The sequence below is a fragment of the Bos taurus genome, chromosome 7 (genome assembly GCF_002263795.3).
Source record: "Bos taurus isolate L1 Dominette 01449 registration number 42190680 breed Hereford chromosome 7, ARS-UCD2.0, whole genome shotgun sequence".
Classification (NCBI taxonomy): Eukaryota; Metazoa; Chordata; class Mammalia; order Artiodactyla; family Bovidae; genus Bos; species Bos taurus.
The window spans coordinates 81,462,800-81,482,141 of record NC_037334.1 but is presented as its reverse complement, the minus strand read 5'-3'; the positions used below and the strand labels follow the sequence as shown (position 1 = coordinate 81,482,141).

At 34.5% G+C, this 19,342-nt stretch overlaps 1 protein-coding gene across 13 annotated transcripts in view; it reads left to right on the top strand.

Annotated features, from left to right (window-relative positions):
- Positions 1-19,342, top strand: part of SSBP2 (single stranded DNA binding protein 2) — a 309,901-nt gene that overhangs the window by 229,362 nt on the left and 61,197 nt on the right. For all 13 annotated transcript variants that reach the window (NM_001035478.1, XM_005209715.5, XM_005209713.5 and 10 more), the window contains one exon: positions 13,101-13,160. In NM_001035478.1, the coding sequence (NP_001030555.1) occupies positions 13,101-13,160 (60 nt within the window). The remainder of the gene's footprint in view (positions 1-13,100; positions 13,161-19,342) is intronic.

Genomic DNA, 19,342 nt, shown 5'->3' with positions numbered 1-19,342 from the left:
CTAAATACCAAGAACAGAACAAATCTTTCTCTAGTATGAAGATAAAAGCAGCCTAAAAAAATAAAGGTGCCTGACAGCTGCTGGCTTTGATAATGCTTTCCTACAGTTGTAGGAGTTTTTCAGGCCTCAACTCTTAGAACAAATTAAAACTTCTCAGCATGAGTAACTTAAGTTTAAAAAAAATTTTAGTCTCAAACTAAAGACCCTACATTTTGACTAGATGGACAACAGGCAAAGAGGGGAGTACCAGGGGCTCAGAGTCTTTACTTGGGTTTTTCAGTTAGAACAGAATGAAATACTTTCTTGTTAGAAACCTTACTTTTTTGTTTATTTACCAAAATGAGTTATTTATGAAAAAGTTAACCTGGCTATCCTAGACCAATGTCTTACTACTGAAAATTATTCCCAGAATATGTCCATTTTTATTATAGGTCCCTGGGAAACAAAAAATGTATAGCAAATATCTAAAGACAGTTTATAACAGAATCTTAGTGTTTTGTTTAATGTTTGTTATAGAAACAAAAACAAAAATGGTTAGCATTCTTTGGGGAATTAAAGATAAAGAAATGAATTATTAAATATAAAGTGAAAGTCTCTCAGTCATGTCCAACTCTTTGCAACCCCATGGAATTCTCTAGGCCAGAATACTAGAGTGGGTAGCCTTTCCCTTCTCAGGGGATCATCCCAACCCAGGGATTGAACCTAGGTTTCCCACATTGCAGGTTGGTCTTTACCAGCTGAGCCACAAGGGAAGCCCATCAAATATAAATCAAATATTAAATATATTGCAAGTTCCCTATATAGGTGGGATAGATTTGGCCTAAGTATACATTAGAATACCTTCAGCTTTTTGAAAAAATAGCATATCGGACTTCCCTGGCAGTCCAGTGGTTAAGACTCCATGCTTCCACTGTAGGGGGCACGGATTCCATTCCAGATAGGGAACTAACATGCTGCACTGTGTGGCAAAAAAAAAAAAAAAATCACCCTAAAAAAGCTAAAACAACTTATCACTAGGTGATATTGTTCTGAAATAATTTGTCTTCTGTCTATATCAGAAGTCAACAAACATTTTCTATAAAATGCCAAATAGTAAATATTTAAGGATTTGAAGGCTCTCAAGTGACACTACTCAACTCTGTTGTAGTGTAAAGGCAGTCATAGACACTGTGTAGACTGAAGAGTGTGGCTATAGTGAAGGACAGGAAGCCTGGTGTGCTGCCGTCCATGGGTAGCAAAGAGTCGTCCGTGACTTAGTGACTGAACAACAACCGTTGCAATCAAACCTTACTTACAAAAACAAGTAGTGGTCATGAATATGATCATCATGACAGCCTGTAAGAAATCTAAAGGGTTAGGACTAAGAACAGTGTTTCTCTAAGCATGTTCTGTGTAACATTGGCAAAGAGTCCTGGGGGTCACCTGCCTCCTAGTATATCAGAATTCTTGGTGGTGGGGCCATGGTGCTGGAAATCCTTTGGTTTTTGTTGTTGTTTTTTCTTTTTTAAACAAATGAGTCTTACAAGCTAAGATTTGAGAACAAGTGGCTAAGATAGCTGATGACATTCAGCATCAAATACTGACTGCCCCACCCCCCTTACCCATGCTAGAGTTACTGCAGTAATAAGCTAAATAGAAGCCCTTGCTCACACTCAACTTAGAGTCCACTATGGGAGGCAGTCAGCAAACAAGATAAATGTTTAAAAATATAAGACATGTTAGATTGTGATAAAGACTAGAGAGAAAAATGAATCAGAAAAGAACTGACAATGTAGAGGAAGTTCTGGATGGATTGACCACAGAAGGTCTCAACAAGACGATGCTATTTGAGTGAAGACCTGAAGGAAGTCAGGGAACAAGAAGCTGGTGTCTGAAGGAAGTGTTGTAGACTGAGGGAGCAGCCAGTGTAAAGTCCCTGAGTTCAGCATATGACTGGCCTTATCCAGGGACAACTAAAATGCCTGAGTAACTATAGTGGACTGTCAGTGGGGAAGACAGATACACAAAATTGTAGGCAGTAGAAAGCCACATCAAGTAGAACTTTGTAGGTCATTTGGGGTTTGGCTGAGTGGAGGGTTTTAGCAGGGTCTTCTTGGCTGCTATGCTGAGATTTGTCTATTGTAGGGAATGGTGGAAGCAGAGAGGCCAGTTTGAATATCACTACAAAATTTTAACAAGAGGTTATTATGGCTCAAAGGTGGTAACCATGGTGAGAAGTTAGATATATTTTGGAGTTAGAGCTAACAGATCTTGGCGACGGTCTAGATATGTGTTGTGAGAGGAAAAGACAAATGAAGGGTGACTGCAAGGTTCTTGACCTGTTCAGCTGGAAGAACAGAGCTGACATTTATTTATTCATGTAAGTAAAACTGCAAGAGGAGGTATGAAAGGAATATCAGAAGCTTAAGTTTGAACTTGTTAAGATTAAGGTGACTATTAGATATTCAAGAGATGTCAAGTAGAGAGCAAAAGGTATCAGATCTGGAGTTTTATGCCTGAGGCTTGGGCTTGAGACATTTGGGAGTTATTAGCATATGGATAATATTGAAAGCTGTGAGCCTGGATGACATCACCAGGGTAACGAGTAGAGAGAGACAAGCAGCATCCCAAGGCTCTGATATGAAGAAGGCAAGAAGATGAGGAGTAACCAGGAAGAAAAATGGGAAGGAGGCGCACATGAGTTAGGAAGAAAATCAGGCGCTGTGGGAGCCTGGAAGCCAAGAAGAAAAATGTTTCAGGGAAATAAGGAATGATCAGCTGTGTCAAATGCTTCCAATGGTTCAAATTAGTTGAGGGCTCACACCTGACGGTTGGACCTAATGAGGTGGTCACTGGAGACCATGATAAGGCCAGTTTCAATGTAGTGATGGGGGTGACAGTCACATAAAAGTGGATTCAGTATGTAGCAGGAAGAGAGAAATTGGAGGCAACGAGGGTGTCAAACTCTTTCAAAGAGTTCTGCTCTAAAGGGAAAGTAAGAGATGAAGTGGTAACTGGATGGGGAATAGGGGGAGGTCAAAGAAGTGCTGCTGCAAATGAGTGTTGGCTATGATGAACTGTCCATCCCTGCCGAGGGACAAAGAAAACAACTCTGCTGGCACCTGTGAGCAGAGAGTATTGGCTGTTGCCAGGTACTATCTATTATACCCAACTATCAGGTATAATCTTGAGTTTAAAGACACAGTGCTAGGGAATAGAGTAATCGGATATTCTTTGTACACAGTAGGATGCTTATCAAAAAAGTAAAACAGAATTACTTACTAAAGATACCTTCAACCGTGACTACTGCCGGTTCTCTGTCATTTCTAATATTCTATAAATAATTTGACAGTACAAATAACTTTGACATCAGTAATATTTTCTCTGCTCAAATTTGTCTTCTGTTTTATTCTGTACATTTATTCTGTATTTGTTTAAGACACATGGTTCAAAATGCATCTGTTAAATTGAAGATGAAGAAGTCACTTCCGTTGGTTCAATTTGAATTCTCCCATCTTGCTTATTTTCATACTGTTTGGCATTAGTCAAATTAGTAAGCTCTAGTTTCAAAACAGACATTTTTGAGCATTAATAATTTCTGTAAAAATCTGTTCAGTAGAAAAGAGTATTCTATATAGTTTGGACATAAGTAATTTTAAATAGACTTCATGTTTGCAGGTAAGTAACCAAGCAAATATGAAGCATGACATTTCATTTCTAAAGAAAGTAAATATATATATATATATATGTAATAATCTGCCACTTGTATCAGAGACCAAGCCCATAGGCAGGTTTCTATAACAAATGTTATCACTGCTTGTGAATTTGAAAAGACTGCTGCTTAATCAGTAGAAACTTCCCTAGCATATCAAGGCATCAGAAGGATAAGAACAATGTTAATTTTTTTTTTTTTAACCTAATGGTATGTTTAGGTAAATTAAAGTGTCTATCTCCAACACTGTCATCTGGAACAAGTTTAGATGGAAGCATGAATATAAAATAGGGAAAATGCTGGGGAAGAGGGAAATACTTTTGCATCCTTCAATGAAAAATTAAGAGTAATTTTAAAAACTTATTGTTTTGGCTTCTTTTTTGAGTCAGCCTAATACTTTACCCTGAATTATAAATCTTACATATTTATTTTCATACCCATGGTGATTTTTTAAAACTATATAATGCGGGTTAATCTGTCCTTGTGACTTGAGTCAGTGATAGTAGGCAGCACAGAGCCAAATTCAGCTTACATAGGACTCCAGCTACTTGTCCCACAGACACCAAAAAAAGTGTCTTTGTGTATTTATGAATATAAATTGATCTAAAACAGTTTATTAACGTTTTTATAGATTGTATTCAAACTTCTGTTAGTTGATTAGAACAGAAGGCAGCTTGGAGGAAGCTTGGTCATTCACAATCGACAAGTCCATTGCCAAAAACCAGTATCTAATATATGGTAATAAAAGCTTGAGAAATTGTCTCATCTTTTTGAAAAGGCCCATAATAGAAGTGAGCAATTTGGATGCTTAGACTAAATCTATAGCCAAAGAATCAACCTGCTTATAACTCTGTGCTGAACTGGATTAGCCTTGCCCAAAAAACATCTTACTTTACAGTTATTTTATGTGCGTTGTGTTGTTGATGATAGAATATCTAAGATGTATGGAAAATAAACTACATATTTATGCTTATTAGCAGAATATGCCAGCACAAGCATGTCATTTTGTGAGCTAAATTAGTTTAATACTAGTTGGAATTAAGATGTGTTATCAAGAGTGTCTTATCCACTGGGGTGTCAGTAATGTCTGATGGAGATTTTCATGAAAAACAGAAAAGGAACTGAACAAATTAAGATATATGAATTGTAAAGTAACTTTGAAGAAATTCAGTTGATGTATAATTTATGCTTCATTACTTCTCCACAGAAAACTCATGAAGCATCTCATGGAATTATAAAAATAAAAATGTGAACAGTTTTACTATATGTGCGATGGCAGAAACAAATGTACAAGTCACAACACTGATGCTTTTTTTCAAAATAATATTCTCAATATTGTTTATTATTGATAGCATAGGCTTTCAACTCATCACAATTAAGGAAAAAGATTTACTTCTCAGTGAAATTTCAAATAGCAAAATAGAGAATAGAAATCTATATAGGAGAATCATATAAAGAGAATTGAACTAAACTAAAAAAATGGACACAAAATGAATAAAAAAGGCAATGTTTAATTTTTAAGACAATGTTTATGCTTGGGATAAAAATCTCATAGTGAACATATTTTTATTACCTTTACAGGACTATAATTATAACCTTCCATATTTATCAATTTAAAAAAATTGTTTTCAAGAAAAGTTTTTCTGTTGAAAGATTCTAGAACAATTTTTATGTCACAGACTTTTATATTATTTTTGTGTGTCTGCCTAAAATAGTACATAAAAAATATCAGAAGATTAATCTGTTTCAAGTCATATCTGCACAGGACCAAGTAAGGTAGATATTTGATCTTTATGTAATTAATATAGTAACTGAAGATAACCCATATTTTCCTATTTATCACTTTGTACCTTGTGTTTTTGCCTAAATATTGCTGAAAGCAAATTACTTTTTAGCAAATAGCCATTCTTCTTACACATTTTTGCACTAAAAAATGGTTATGTGCTAAAGACAATATGATGTTAAGAAAGGAGAATGTTTAATACTTTTACACAGTGCCCAGCCTCTTCTTAATGCAAAGAAAATATGTAAGCTAAAACATTGTTTCTAAGACCTGAGGCTTATAGCTCTTTGAATATATTTAAGTATAAAAAGAATAGAGTCTCATGTGTACATGCAGCACTCTAATAGACAAAACACCCCCACTGAAATGCCCCACTATATGAAATTGGTGGCATTTCTCATAGCTGGCCTCTGCTTCAGAGAAAAAAATTGGTAAGTTATCATACCTTTTTTTCCTCTAAATCATAGATTAGCCTGACATCCTTCTATACCAAAAAGTGATTACTAAATACTGGCACTCTGTAAAACTGCTTAAGAATCACTATTTTCAACCCTGAAACCCCAGAAACAGAAGCCTGAAAGCAGTAGGAGAGAGAATAAGACCTTCTTAGTCATCTTAGAAAGTGAAGTCGCTCAGTCGTGTCTGACTCCTTGCGACCCCATGGACTGTAGCCTGCCAGCCTCCTCTGTCCATGGGATTTTCTAGCCAAGAGTACTGGAGTGGTTTGCCATTTCCTTCTCCAGAGGATCTCCCCAACCAGGGATTGAACCCAAGTCTCCTGCATTGTAGGCAGACTCTTTTACTGTCTGAGCCACCAGGGAAGTCATCTTAATCAGAAATTATCTTATATGTTGTTAATGTGGATATCGTCATTGTAGATATGGTCTTGAGGTCTCCAGCGCTTTGTTCCTTACCTTTTATTAGGTCCTCTAAAAGATATGATTTATCCTACATAAACAAGCTGAATTTTCCCCTCTATACATATAAGCATTTTCTCACTAGACAACCAAATATACTGTGCCAATACTGTTCCTTTGCAATATCAATTGATGCTACTTGTTTTTAACAAGACACATAAATTGGCCAGATGAGATTTTATACAAGAGAACCAAACTTTATTGCACCTTCGCTGGTTTTTACAGTCTCTCATCAATGTTGTTCACTCAGTCAGTGAGCCAGCTATGGAAACAACCAAGTATTTATTGAATGTGAGTCTGCAAATTCTCTCTTATAATGTGCTGCTTCCTTCCCTTCTTCCTCAACTTCATTATGAGTTATCACATTATAATGAACAGTTTCATTATAATGATAGTACTCTTCTACTAATACCATGTCCATGTACCACCATTCCTAACCCGTCTTCTCTTCTTTTCCTGTGTTTGACTTAAAAATAAATAAATGAACTGAAGACAACATATATTATCAAAGAAAGTGAAAGTCACTCAGTCCTGTCGAACTCTGTGTGACCAGTGGAATTCTCCAGGGCAGAACACTGGAGTGGGTAACCTATCCCTCCTCCAGGGGATCTTCCTGACCCAGGAATCGAACCGAGGTCTCCTGAATTGCAGGCAGATTCTTTACCAACTGAGCTATCAGGGAAGCCCTATATTATCAAAACTCTACCAAAAATGTTCAAGGAGAGATAGAGCTTACCAGATTTATTTTATATTTCTGTTGTTGAATTTCATCTGTGAATCAAGAACACATGCTAATTACTACTTTATGTGCAAATTAACTTGATTACTTGAAATGCCATTGTCCTTTCAGCTTTTCAAAGTTGAATGGGAGCAAAGATAAAGAATTCCACATTAAATGAATGGTTGCAAGGTTGCTGAGGGCCTAGGAGGAAGTGCCTTGTCAGGCAGTTTGTTTATGGTCAGTTGGTCATGAGAATGCAGTATGTATACCTGCCTTTATTCTGCAATACAAAGGTATTACTGTAGTGGGATGTTATATAGCTCTAAGAAAGCTAAAGTGGCAGTTAAGAAATTTGACCTTTGGTTTGCTTTTACATAAAATGAGGAGGTTGACCTAGTTAAGTCTAAAAACTTTTTGCTATAAAATGTGTCAAAAAGGTGTATTGAAATAAAATTCTTTAAATCAAATGTTATTATAATCATACAATTACAGAACTTATAAAACTTCACTTTAGTTTTGTGAAGTCATTTTTTAAGTATGTATTTTTTAGATTTCCTAAGTTCATATTTTCTTAAACTTTGTAGTTGTGTATTTCTTTGTCATTTAAAAATACTATATTTTCAAAAATAGAAGCAAATTTCGCAGTTTTATCCTCAAAAAAGTTCAGTATTTTAAATTGTATAACATACCTCTCACTTACAAATTTTCAGAGTTGTGAAGTGTCCTAAATGTTAGATTTGTTTTTACTAAAGAACTTGGTAGTATTCTCTTCATCATTGATTTGTTCTAAATTGTCCTAAAATAAAATGTAGTATGTAGAAAATGCTTAAGATGGTATTTTAAAGAAGCTTTTGGTTTTTTCAGTGATTTTTAAAATTTCTTTATTATCAATTTGTTAAAGATCAAGAGTTTCAAAAGCCATGTTGAAATATTTAAAATTAGGTGATTTGTACACTGCTACATCAATTTTAAGGATTCTTAGAAATACTGGTTTTATTTCATGGATTGATTACCTTGACATTAAGGTACTTGCTCTGATGTGGTTTTGTGCTCTTTTTCTGAAGTGGGTTCCCGTCATATCAAGGCACATATTCCCCTGCAGTGTGCTCAGTCCTCTATGAGAACAGTGTGAACAGCGTGCTCAGAAAACGGAGGGAAAGGAGCCTATGGACCCTCCTTAATGAGCGGGTGAAACTTAAACCAGCCTCTGGAGGGTTAGTAGAAATTTACTTGGCAGAGAAAGGAGAGAACAGAGTTATCTCAAGAAATATTCTGCTGTTGATTATTAACCATATTTATGCTTTCTAGAAACTATTAAAATGTTAGAAGATATTAGTAAGGTTAACATTTGAGCAGTGTGTCATTTAAGAGGTACAGTTTGATCATATATATATATATATATATATATATATGGAAAGAAGTTAGGGCTGAAAATGGTTCTCACCACCTATAATTTCAGGTGGGTAAATTATTTGTAAAATAATTCCATAAGGGTGGAGTGGGTTCCAGGATTTTCAGAGAAGGAAAGATGAGAAAGAGCCAGTTCCTTCTAAATCTTAGAGAATTGAGATAAAGCACTAATGGCTTATGAAGATCAAATAAGAGGGAGACTACGACTTTCTACTAGCAGAAATGGAAAAGCATAAAGGAAAATCTCTTTTAGGAAAGCAGAAGTTTAATATTTCATGAATAATTCTTGATATAATGGAAAATAATAATTCTTTAAGATGGGATGACATTCATTCTGAAATAAACTATGATTCTAATGGTGTGATCTTTTCTCTAAAAGACTACTTGGAGGAAATGAGCTGGACACTTGGTTTATATTTCTATTAGTTTTTTTCTCCTTTCATTTAGTCATCAAATGATTTATTGATTTTTCTGGCTTTGTATATATTTTTATTGCTTCCACTTTGGCTTATCCCATTCATTCTAAGTAAATCGCTGAAACATGTAGAAATGAGAATTTATGCCTGTAAATGTTTTCTATATGTCAGGGTACTAACTGTGCTACTCAGTTTATCTTATAAAGAACCTTAGGAAACCCTAATTTGGAAAGCTTTTTTAAAAGCATAGCCTTGAGTTTCAGTCATTCATAGCACTACATGTTCTATCAAGTAGGGATGATGTAATATGACTTCTGAGGGAAGGCACCAGATTGAAATAATGTTTTTTTTTTTGGTTTTCATTGATATTTGCCATTTGGTGAAGAGAACCTTCTATTTCTTCCAGATTACTGGACTGTAGAAAATAATTTTTCCAGAAAATTGTTTCTCCTGTTAATTTTAGGACTGTGAACTTTGAAAAATCCTAAGCAAAAGGCAATGATCTTTATCTGGTTTGTTCACTGATATGTCCAGCCACTGACAACAGTGGCTTTGTGGGTGTTAAGTAAACATTTGGTGAATGAACAAATCTCTAGCATACCTTTTAATTAATAAGCATAGCTTTTTTATTCTCTCTATTGACCTTTGATCTGAACAAAGAGCATCATTGTTGAAGTATATCTTTTTCTTCAACTAGGTTTTTCTTTTCCTCTGGAAAGCATGGGAATAAACTTCTCTAGCTCCTTGAGAAAGATAGTTTGTGCCTTAGGCACATACACTGATATCCCACCCCAGTCCCATCCACACGCTTCAAATATTTATAGCTGTAGTACACTAATCTTTACACTTAGGGGTAATGTTGGAAATAATTAACACAGAATCATGGGACTTTTTAAATTATTATTTCCCAAGAGACTTTTGAGATCATCTAGTCTAACTCTCATTTTAGATTGAGAAAGCTGAAGCCCTGAAAGGTTTTTAATTTAGGGTCCCTCTGCTAATTAGTGGACATACAAAAACTAGAATCCAGGCCCCGTTGGACTCCCAGTCAGATGTTTTTTCTGCACACATTATAACTGTTTAGCCCGTTTTTTCAGGGGAAGGCTTTTTCCATTTAAAATATTGATTCACCCTCCTGACATCTTCAGGCAAATGTTTTGATGTCCCAACTATGAAAAAGAATTCCCCAAATATAAAAAGTAAGCACACTCTCATAGCTAAGGGCTCCTTTGAGGAGTCTGTTCTTTCCAGGTTATTAACAGAGAGAGTGCTGACAGGTCTGTCAACAGATGTAGAGCTTCCCAGGTGGTGCTAGTGTTAAAGAACCTGCCTGCCAACGCAGGAGATGTAAGAGATGCGAGTTCAGTCCCTGGGTCAGGAAGATCCCTTGGTAGAGGGCATGGCTACCTGCTCCAGTATTCTTGGCTGGAGAATCCCATGGAGCCTGGCGGGCTATAGTCCATAGGGTTGCAAAGAGTCAGACATGACTGAAGCAACTTAGCACATACGCACATACTATCGGTAGGTAATCTCTTATATTAGCATTTTACCATAAATTAATTTAAACTTGTTTTAATACCTTCAATTATATTTGAAAACAAATTGACTTCTGAATAGTGAAATACAAATGTAGTAGAATGTTCTGTTTCTAATACTAAACTATTGGTTCTCAGTGCTTAACTGAATAACTTAAGACTCAATCTGAATATTAAGGACTACAGTGCTAATTTAGTATTAAAATGCTTTACCCAAAGAAAAATCCTTTACCCATTTTTTACATTTATATTTGAAGGAAAAGTAGTAGATTGTTATCTAAATTAACTAGCTTTTTGTTATTTTCTGCTTTAACTGTATAGCAATAGATTGAAAATTATAAGTGGGTTTCAATTTTGTTTTTTACCCCCTCCCCCGCCCCCCGCCAAAGAAAAAAGTGAACTTCTTGGAGGAGGGCATTCAAGGGGAAGTAAATTTAAAAGAGACTCTCTCTCCCAATCTTATTCCAGAGGGGCCTTCAGGTCCACAACCGCATGCACGGCCCCTCTGTCTCAGTAGTGTCTCGATGGGGCCTCATGTTCAGACAGAAGAGTACAACGGTCCTGTTAAAACACACTTATTCACAATGCCACTGATTAGAGAAAAATTTCTCTTTTTAAATAGTCCATTTATATTAATACTGTAACATTATTTTACATTCAGAGGAACATACAATCTCAAATTCTCTGCCCCAAACAAGGTGCATTTCGATGTCTACCAGGATTTAGCAGCATTAACAATTTCTACCTTGTATTCCACTTGGAAGTGATTTTATTATAGACAGGAATTATTAGTAACCTATTTTTATTTCTTCATGTCTCAAACACTAAATTGATATTGTATTTTGGCTTAGTGACTATGTCATAAAACATTTGTAAAAGAAAGCCAACCATTCCAAAATCAGTGACACCACACTTATTAAATTGTTTAAATGAATCCAGGACAGTTTCATAAATGAAATTAGGTGATCAGGAAAGTAGCAGAGGAAGTGTGACTATTGAGATGAGCTTCTAGTTGACAGTATAGTTAACTAATTAATCCAATTTAGAGCAGCACTTCAGAATTGGTAGTCAACTTTGATCAAATGTGTAAAAACTAAACGTTTTTTAAATGTTTAAACTGGAAAATCCATTTAAGTTTTGCCAGCTGAAGTTGACACTATTACCTGAATAACCCACTGTTTCTGTCTATTTAAAATGATCTCCTAAGACTACGTTAACATGAGAACACAGTGAGCAAAAAGCCAAATTCCTGAATTCTGAAGTTCTCATTGATGTGTCCGAGTCTCCAAAAGAGAAAGTCTATACCACATAAATTTGTTATAATTTTATTTTTCAGATGCTGCTTGTAAAATAACCCTAGAAAATATGTGTAGCCATGAACTGCAGGTCTAATTTCTAAAAATATTTGTAGAAAGTATTATTAAAATGGAATTTAGAATTATGTGAATTACTATAGAATTGGGTTGTACAAGTCTTCAGTGAATTCATTCTTAATATTTTAATTAATATTCAGCCCCTCAGAGTTGATAATTTGCTTACATTACATGTAATCAATTATATATATATAAATATATATAATCAAACAATATTTATAAAAATGGAATTTTGAATAATTTTTAAAATTTGTGCTCAAATCTGTCAAAAATATTCTTCCACTCAACATTGAACAATCATCAAAATGATACTTTTAGCATATTTTTCAGATAGTTTTGAGACTGTCAGAGTCAGCACATCCTAGCAGCCTCTGAGTCATCTAACTAATCAACTTGTATTTTAACATTTTTCTGTTAATAAAAGTACACACCTCATAACATATACACACTACTATTCATAAAATAAACAACAAGGACTTGCTGTATAGCACAGGGACTATATTCAATATCTTATAATAGCCTATAATGAGAAATAATCTAAATAAGTATATATATATGTTTGCATATATGTGTATGTGTATCATTGAATCACTTTACATCTGAAACTAACACATTATAAATTAACTATACTTTGATAAAAACTGTCTATTAAAAATGTACACACCTCATAGTCTGCTAGGCTCAAAATTTATGCAAAGAAATTTCAACTTTAAAATTTATAATCAATTTAGAATTACAACAAACTCTTAATGAAAGAAAGCTGGAGGTTTTCTAACTACAAATGTCCCTTGGGAAAGAAATGCCTTTACCATTTTAAACAGAACAACAAAAGAAAAGATGAAGAAATTTGGCAACTTTAAAATTATTAGAGGAAAACAAAAACCAAATTGGGTAATTTGGTCCAAAGAATATACTCAGAATCCAACTTGTATAATGATGTAGCCAGTAATCCTCTTCCTGAAGTCGTTACTAAAATTCAGTTGCCTAAATTTCTTAATCTTACCTTTTGCCAAGTATATAGCATTATCTTAATAATAATTCACATTTTAAAAAAATTTGGCAGTTTTTTCCAGATATTTTACAAACTAAAAAAAATAGGACAGTAATTTTTCTCCAAAGCATTTATTCTACTGAAATTAGCCACAGAAGTAAATTTATGTTTTGTATAATTCTAAAATTCTTCAAAGCAGTTTATTTTCAGATCTGTATTTTACATTTTTTTGTTTTGTTTATTTATTTGTTTTACTTCAATAGCCTTTTATGTCACCTCGATACCCTGGAGGTCCAAGGCCCCCGTTGAGGATACCTAACCAGGTAAGATTTTATGTGTGCTACTGAAGTTTGATGTTTTGGTATTTTTGTTTTTTCTAAAGAGTCAATAAAGATCTTGACAATGTCACATATATTTCTTTCTTATAAAAATGCTAAATTATCCTTCATTTCATTTTATGGTACTTCAAAATGATGTATAATCTACATCAGCGGTTGGCCCATAGTTTGGTTGACTTTTTGTGAATAAAATTGTACTGGAATGCTGCCACATTCATTCATTCATGCATTGTCTGTGGCTTCTTTGACACTGCAATAGGAGATTTGAGTCACCATGGAGATGGTAGGTGGCCTGCAACCCTAAAATATTTATTATCTAGATATTTACAGGAAAAAGTTTGCTGACCCTTGGAGTCTACCATATACTTTGATCCAAACCTTCAAAATATGTATGATTTTGGTAAATGCAGATTACACTGTAAAGGATGGCAGTGAAATTTTCTATGAACATACTTAAGTTTATTTTTATATTATACAGTTACAATAATATGGCTGTAACATATCAATTTAGCCCAATTATAGTCACGTATCTGGCATATAACTAGCTTCTTCTAGGAGGGTTAGGTCAGTAGTTAACAGTAGATTATCCAACTATTTTTACCTATAAGAGTTCTGAGATTTCATAAATTTTTGTCCTCAAATAGTTTATCAATAGCATAAATATTTATTTGCTAAAGAGAATAAAGCACAGTTTTTACTTGCAGGTATGTTATAGTTTTAAGTTTAGACTAGAGACAGTGTGTGTGTGTGTGTGTGTGTGTGTGTGTGTAAAACAAGAGTAAATTAAATGCTTAACTGTTTGGAATATTTATGTTAAGATAATTGTTTTGTCACTTTCAATTGTTTTTATCATTTACCCAGATCTGAAGTAAAGCCTGTTATCACAATAAATTTTTTCTTTTTTAAAAAATTTCTGCTTGCTTCCTGACCAAAAAATGAAACAAGAAAATTGTGTTTTCTTTGATAGCACATTTGATAAAACGGAGCTCTGCTTTCCCTCTCCTCTTACTGAAATTAGTGTCCTTGAAGTGTCCTAACATACAGCAGGGCGTGCCAGCACCCACAGTCATCCCCAGGGGAGGCCTTTAAGCAGGCAGCAATGCTGCATCATCCCACTGCTACAGAGCTGAAGTCCTCACGTTAGCAGCTGGAGGAGTTTTCTCCTTCAGGCCGAATCTGCAGTCAGTACATAGGACCAGGGGAATATGGCAGGAAATAGGAAAAAGAAGTACACAGATGCCAAGCGTTTCAACATATGGGGAGTTTTATTTTCTCTGTGGGTGAACCTGTGTATATTGACAGTCAGATCTGCTTATAGGTGCCTGAGCCTTTTAAATTTCCTTTTTAAGGACAAAAAGTATGTATCTTTCACTGCAGTTTTCATGATGTTTCAGACATACCACCCATAGATATATCCATAGATCTATGAGGTGTGTAAGCCTGGCGTGCTGTGTAGTTCATGGGGTCGCAAAGTCAGACATGGCTTAGCCACTAAATAGCAAGAATCTACATTAGGGAAATGTGAATTTCCCTATGTATGTGAGAATTTTCTGACTCCATTATTCCATATGAATTATGAAAATACCTTGGAATTACTGTAATTGCATCCATTTGACACTGTTGAAATGCCTGCTACATAGGAGATACTAGGCTAAGTTCCACATCCAAAGAAACTGACAAAATGAAAGACTTTTGGAAGGAGGAGTGTTTTGGCGGTAGAAATGTGGAATTCTAAATCTAGGCTGTTTGTTTGAAATATTTTTGAAGATCTAATATATAATGCTTTTGGATTTTTAAAAGAGGCAATTAAAAAAGGTAATAAAGAGTTACAATATGGGTTCTTTTTTGTCAATAATTTTGAACAGTCTTTACCTAAGTATATTTTAAAACAATTGTATTCTTTTGAGTGGCCCTTTTTTGTCCTCCTCCCCATGTATAGTTAAGCTTTATTAATCCAAACATCTTTCAAATTTATAATAATTTACATTTATACTATTGTTTTTAAAGAACTTTGAGCAAACTGTTAAACTTTTCCTAAAACAACATTTACGCTGTTAACTAATAGCACAACATTTTCAAACAACAAAAAACAGTTCTTCAATTTCATTATGTAGTCATTACAGTAGAATTGGCAATGCTATTTTTGGTGATTAATTGGGATGATGTCTATAAAACATGTTAAACTTTTAAATTTAGTCTATTTGAAATGATCAAAACTTTATTTTATTGGTAGATTGTATCTAAGAAAATAAAAAGTAAACTTAACTTCTTCAGTGGTGTTGACTAGTCACTTGAATATGCAGAAGACTTGCCTTTAATAAAGAGCTTCTCCAGAAGTTACAATTAATTATTTCCGAGGCAGTTTTCATGATTCTGGACTAAATACACAATGGCTTATCCTGTTTGTATATTTACAGGACTGAGTATTTGGAACATGGTATAATATCACTATGTCCAAAAATGCAGGAAGGGGTAATAGTGTCTAAAATGATGAAAGGAAAAGTAAAATTACAAAAATCTGCAAGGTTGCAAAGAATAAATACCTATGGGAAAACAGAAATTACACTGGAATTGTTTCAGCTGTCAGAATAGGTTGGTGGTGTTGAAGCATCCATAACCTGGAGGTCTTTATCCTTCTCATAGATAAAATGTTTAATCTGAAAAATTCAGTGTTCATTCAACACTGCTAAGGAAACCAAGACAGCCAGAAGTACAGAGACTGTTAGTGAGTGGCACCAAGAATAAGTTACTGATTTATTGACACTATAGAATTAGAATTTCTCACCATTCCTGAAACTCTGTTAACAGGTATATTGGCTCACAAGTGTATATTATTGTTGACTTTCTATTTGTTGTTATTAAGCATCCTCATCATTAGTGTTATTTTCTGTCAAAGTGAAGATCTTTTATAAAGCAAAGAATGTGTCCCAAAATTTGTGACTAGTTAAGTCTCAGTGGAATACATTTGACATGTTGACAAATATGAGAATATAATATTAACCCACAAAATGTATAAATTTATTTTTCCTGATATTATGGGTTTAAAGAATCCAGTGATCATACCCTTTTGATGAATAAAACCATCATCTGGTCATCCTGGGACTGATCAAAATGTTTTTAAAAAGTAAAGATTTGACTTACCAAAAGACAAACACTGGTGACTAAAGAGTTAAATGTGGGTTAAGAGTCATTTTGAAAGACAACTTGACCTTGATCAAGATTTCTATAGGATTAGTGATAATAGCAGATAGACTTGTCAATTGTTCTAATACTTCAAAACAAACAAGAAAAAAATAAACTTTTGAAGAAAATTATTTCCAGTGATAAAACATGGTATTACCAATGAAATTTAGAAATTTAGCAAAACAGAAATAAATCTCTTAACAAGTATAATAATACGCAAAATAAATAATTTTATAAACATGAAAGAAATTTAGAATCAGAGTATTAAACTAGAATCACTTCAAGACTTAAAAAAGGAAGAACTTCAAGCTCACAATTGAAAATAATGTTGTTTAATCATACATTTTCACCCCTCCTAATTTACTTCTTTATAACTTTTGATAGTATTGACCACTTCTTGAAACTCCCCTCATGCACTCTGAAATAAATGGTCCCAGTCCGCTTGCTAATTTTTTACCTATTCAGTTTTTTCCTTTCTTATCTCATTGATATTTTAAGAAAATTATCTTTGTTTTTGACCTTTTTTCTTCTCAATTCTTGAAATCTAGTCCATTCTTATGACTTTGGCACTGATGATTCCTAAAATTGTCCAGTGAAAAATTTCTTTTCTTCCTTTGATAAGTATTTATTACTCTGAACAGGCACAGATAGCTTCCAGTCTCTGAACTTACCATTTATTGGGGATACAGAGCAGATGGATGACAAACCATGAGCATATAAGAGTGAGGTATAAGGACCTATAAAAGTACATAAGAAGCCCTCACTTCCCTGCACGCTAAGATATTCAGGGAGGCAGGGAGGAGTCGTATGGAAGTGGCAGATAATGATATTAAAGATAATTAAGATAATGAAAGCCAGGCATCTCAGTGTTGGAGAAACTGTTGACTGGTACAAATAAAAGGAGGAAGAAGGCTAAATATAATCCTCAGTACTGAGTATATGAATTGAAAAAAAAAAAAGAAAACTGAAAGAGGTTTGGAATAACGAAGTTAGAATGTCAGTGTGTCAGTGGCAAGAAATTAGCCTGGAAAGGTAAGCAGGAAATAGATCATTTAATCAGAAATCAATAAGTAGACATTGAGTGTGCTTGTAAACAAACCAAAATCAAAGGATTATAAAATTACTGCATCCCAATATAACAGTTAAGGAAATAGTTCTGATCTGGATATAGAAATTCTTTAATAGCACATTTTCTTTGAAATATTAAAAATTTTAAACAAATTAAAATATTTTTGTTTTTAAGTTAAATTAGTGAACATTCATAGAAATTCTTGCCAGGATTATGTCAGGTTTAATCCTTGTCAGGATTATGTGTATATATGTATATATACATTTTTCATAGGGTCAGTATATTTAAATCATTTATAGCTTGGTCCAGGTCTAAGTGCTGCTCAGATGACTATTTGAAACTTACAATTCGGCATGTAACCAGTATTACACCTCTGAGTAAAATAAACCATATTTGTTAATCTCCACCTTTCTTCAGTTCTAGTTCTCTTTCCACTCAGCAAATTGTTTGAACTTAATTGGAGTGTTATTTTTCTAAATAGTTTCTTAGGGAAAATACGATTATTCAAAATAATATCAATTGGCCCCTTGACATTTTAGTTCTGCTTCTATTATAATCCCCAGTGAGTAAAATAATCTGTAGAAATAATTTACATTTAAGAAGAAAAATTAGTTATTTTTGTATCCTTAATAAATTGATTTTGGGGAAGGGCATTAAACTTCTCAGGGATAAATAGGACAATTTTTGCCTAGATTTTGTTTCCAGTAGCTCTTTTGTTTGCCACAAAATTGGGCAAAGTGGAATCATTTTAAAACTAAGAAATTATACCAAGTGTACAGACCTGTAAAGTTCACAAAATGTAAAATAGAAGTCTTATGAGGACACCTCTGATGGAGGTACTAGGTACTCATTGGTGTGAACTGTGCTCAAGGTTGCCATTTTTAATGCCAAGACCTGGCCCCAACTGACAGCCAGAAGGCTCCAGAGCTGGAATGCCTCAAGCCAAACAGCCAACAGAATGGGAACACAGTCCCACCCATCAGCAGACAGGTTGCCTAAAGTCATCCTGAGCCAACAGCCACCTCTAATGACCTCTACACATAGCCCTTGACACAGCTCTGCCCGCCAGTGGAATAGGACCCAGTTCCACCCACCACTGGGCAGGCAATAGTCCCTCCTTCCAGGAAGCCTGCATAAGCCTTTTAAACCAGCCCTATAGGGCAGGCAACCAAAAGCAAGAGGAACTATAATCCTGCAGCCAGTGGGACCACAAACACAGAAAGTTAGACCAAATGAGGTGGCAAAGAGATATGTTCCAGATAAAGGAACAAGGTAAAACCCCAGAAGAACAACTAAGGGAAGTGAAGATAGGCTCTCAACCCAAAAGAGAATTCAGAGAAATGATGGGAAAGGCGATCCAGGATCTCAGAAAAAGAATGGGGCACAAATCGAGAAGATATAAGAAATTTTTAGCAAAGAACTAAGAACATTTGAAGAACAGAGATAAACAGTAGAAAAAGTGAAATGAAAAATACACTAGAAGGAATCAGTAACAGTATAAATGAGGTTGAAGAACATACACATGAGCTAGAAGACAGAAGGTTGGAAATAACTGCTGCAGAACAAAGAATGAAAGGAAATGAGGACAGTCTAAGAGACCTCTGGGACAACAACAGAAAAATACACCAACACATTCATATTTTAGGGGTCTCAGAGGAGAATAGAGAGAGAAAGGGTCTGAGAAAATATTTGAAGATATAGTAGCTGAGAACTTCCCTAACATGAAAAGGGAAACAGTCACCAAAGTCCAGGATGTGTAGAGAATCCCATACAGGGTAAATCCAAGGAGAAACACACTGAAACACAAATTGAGAAAAATTAAAGAAAAAACATGAAAAGTAACAAGGGAAAAGCAACCCATAACATACAGGGGAACTCCCATTAAGGTTATCTGCTGATTTTTCAGTAGAAACTC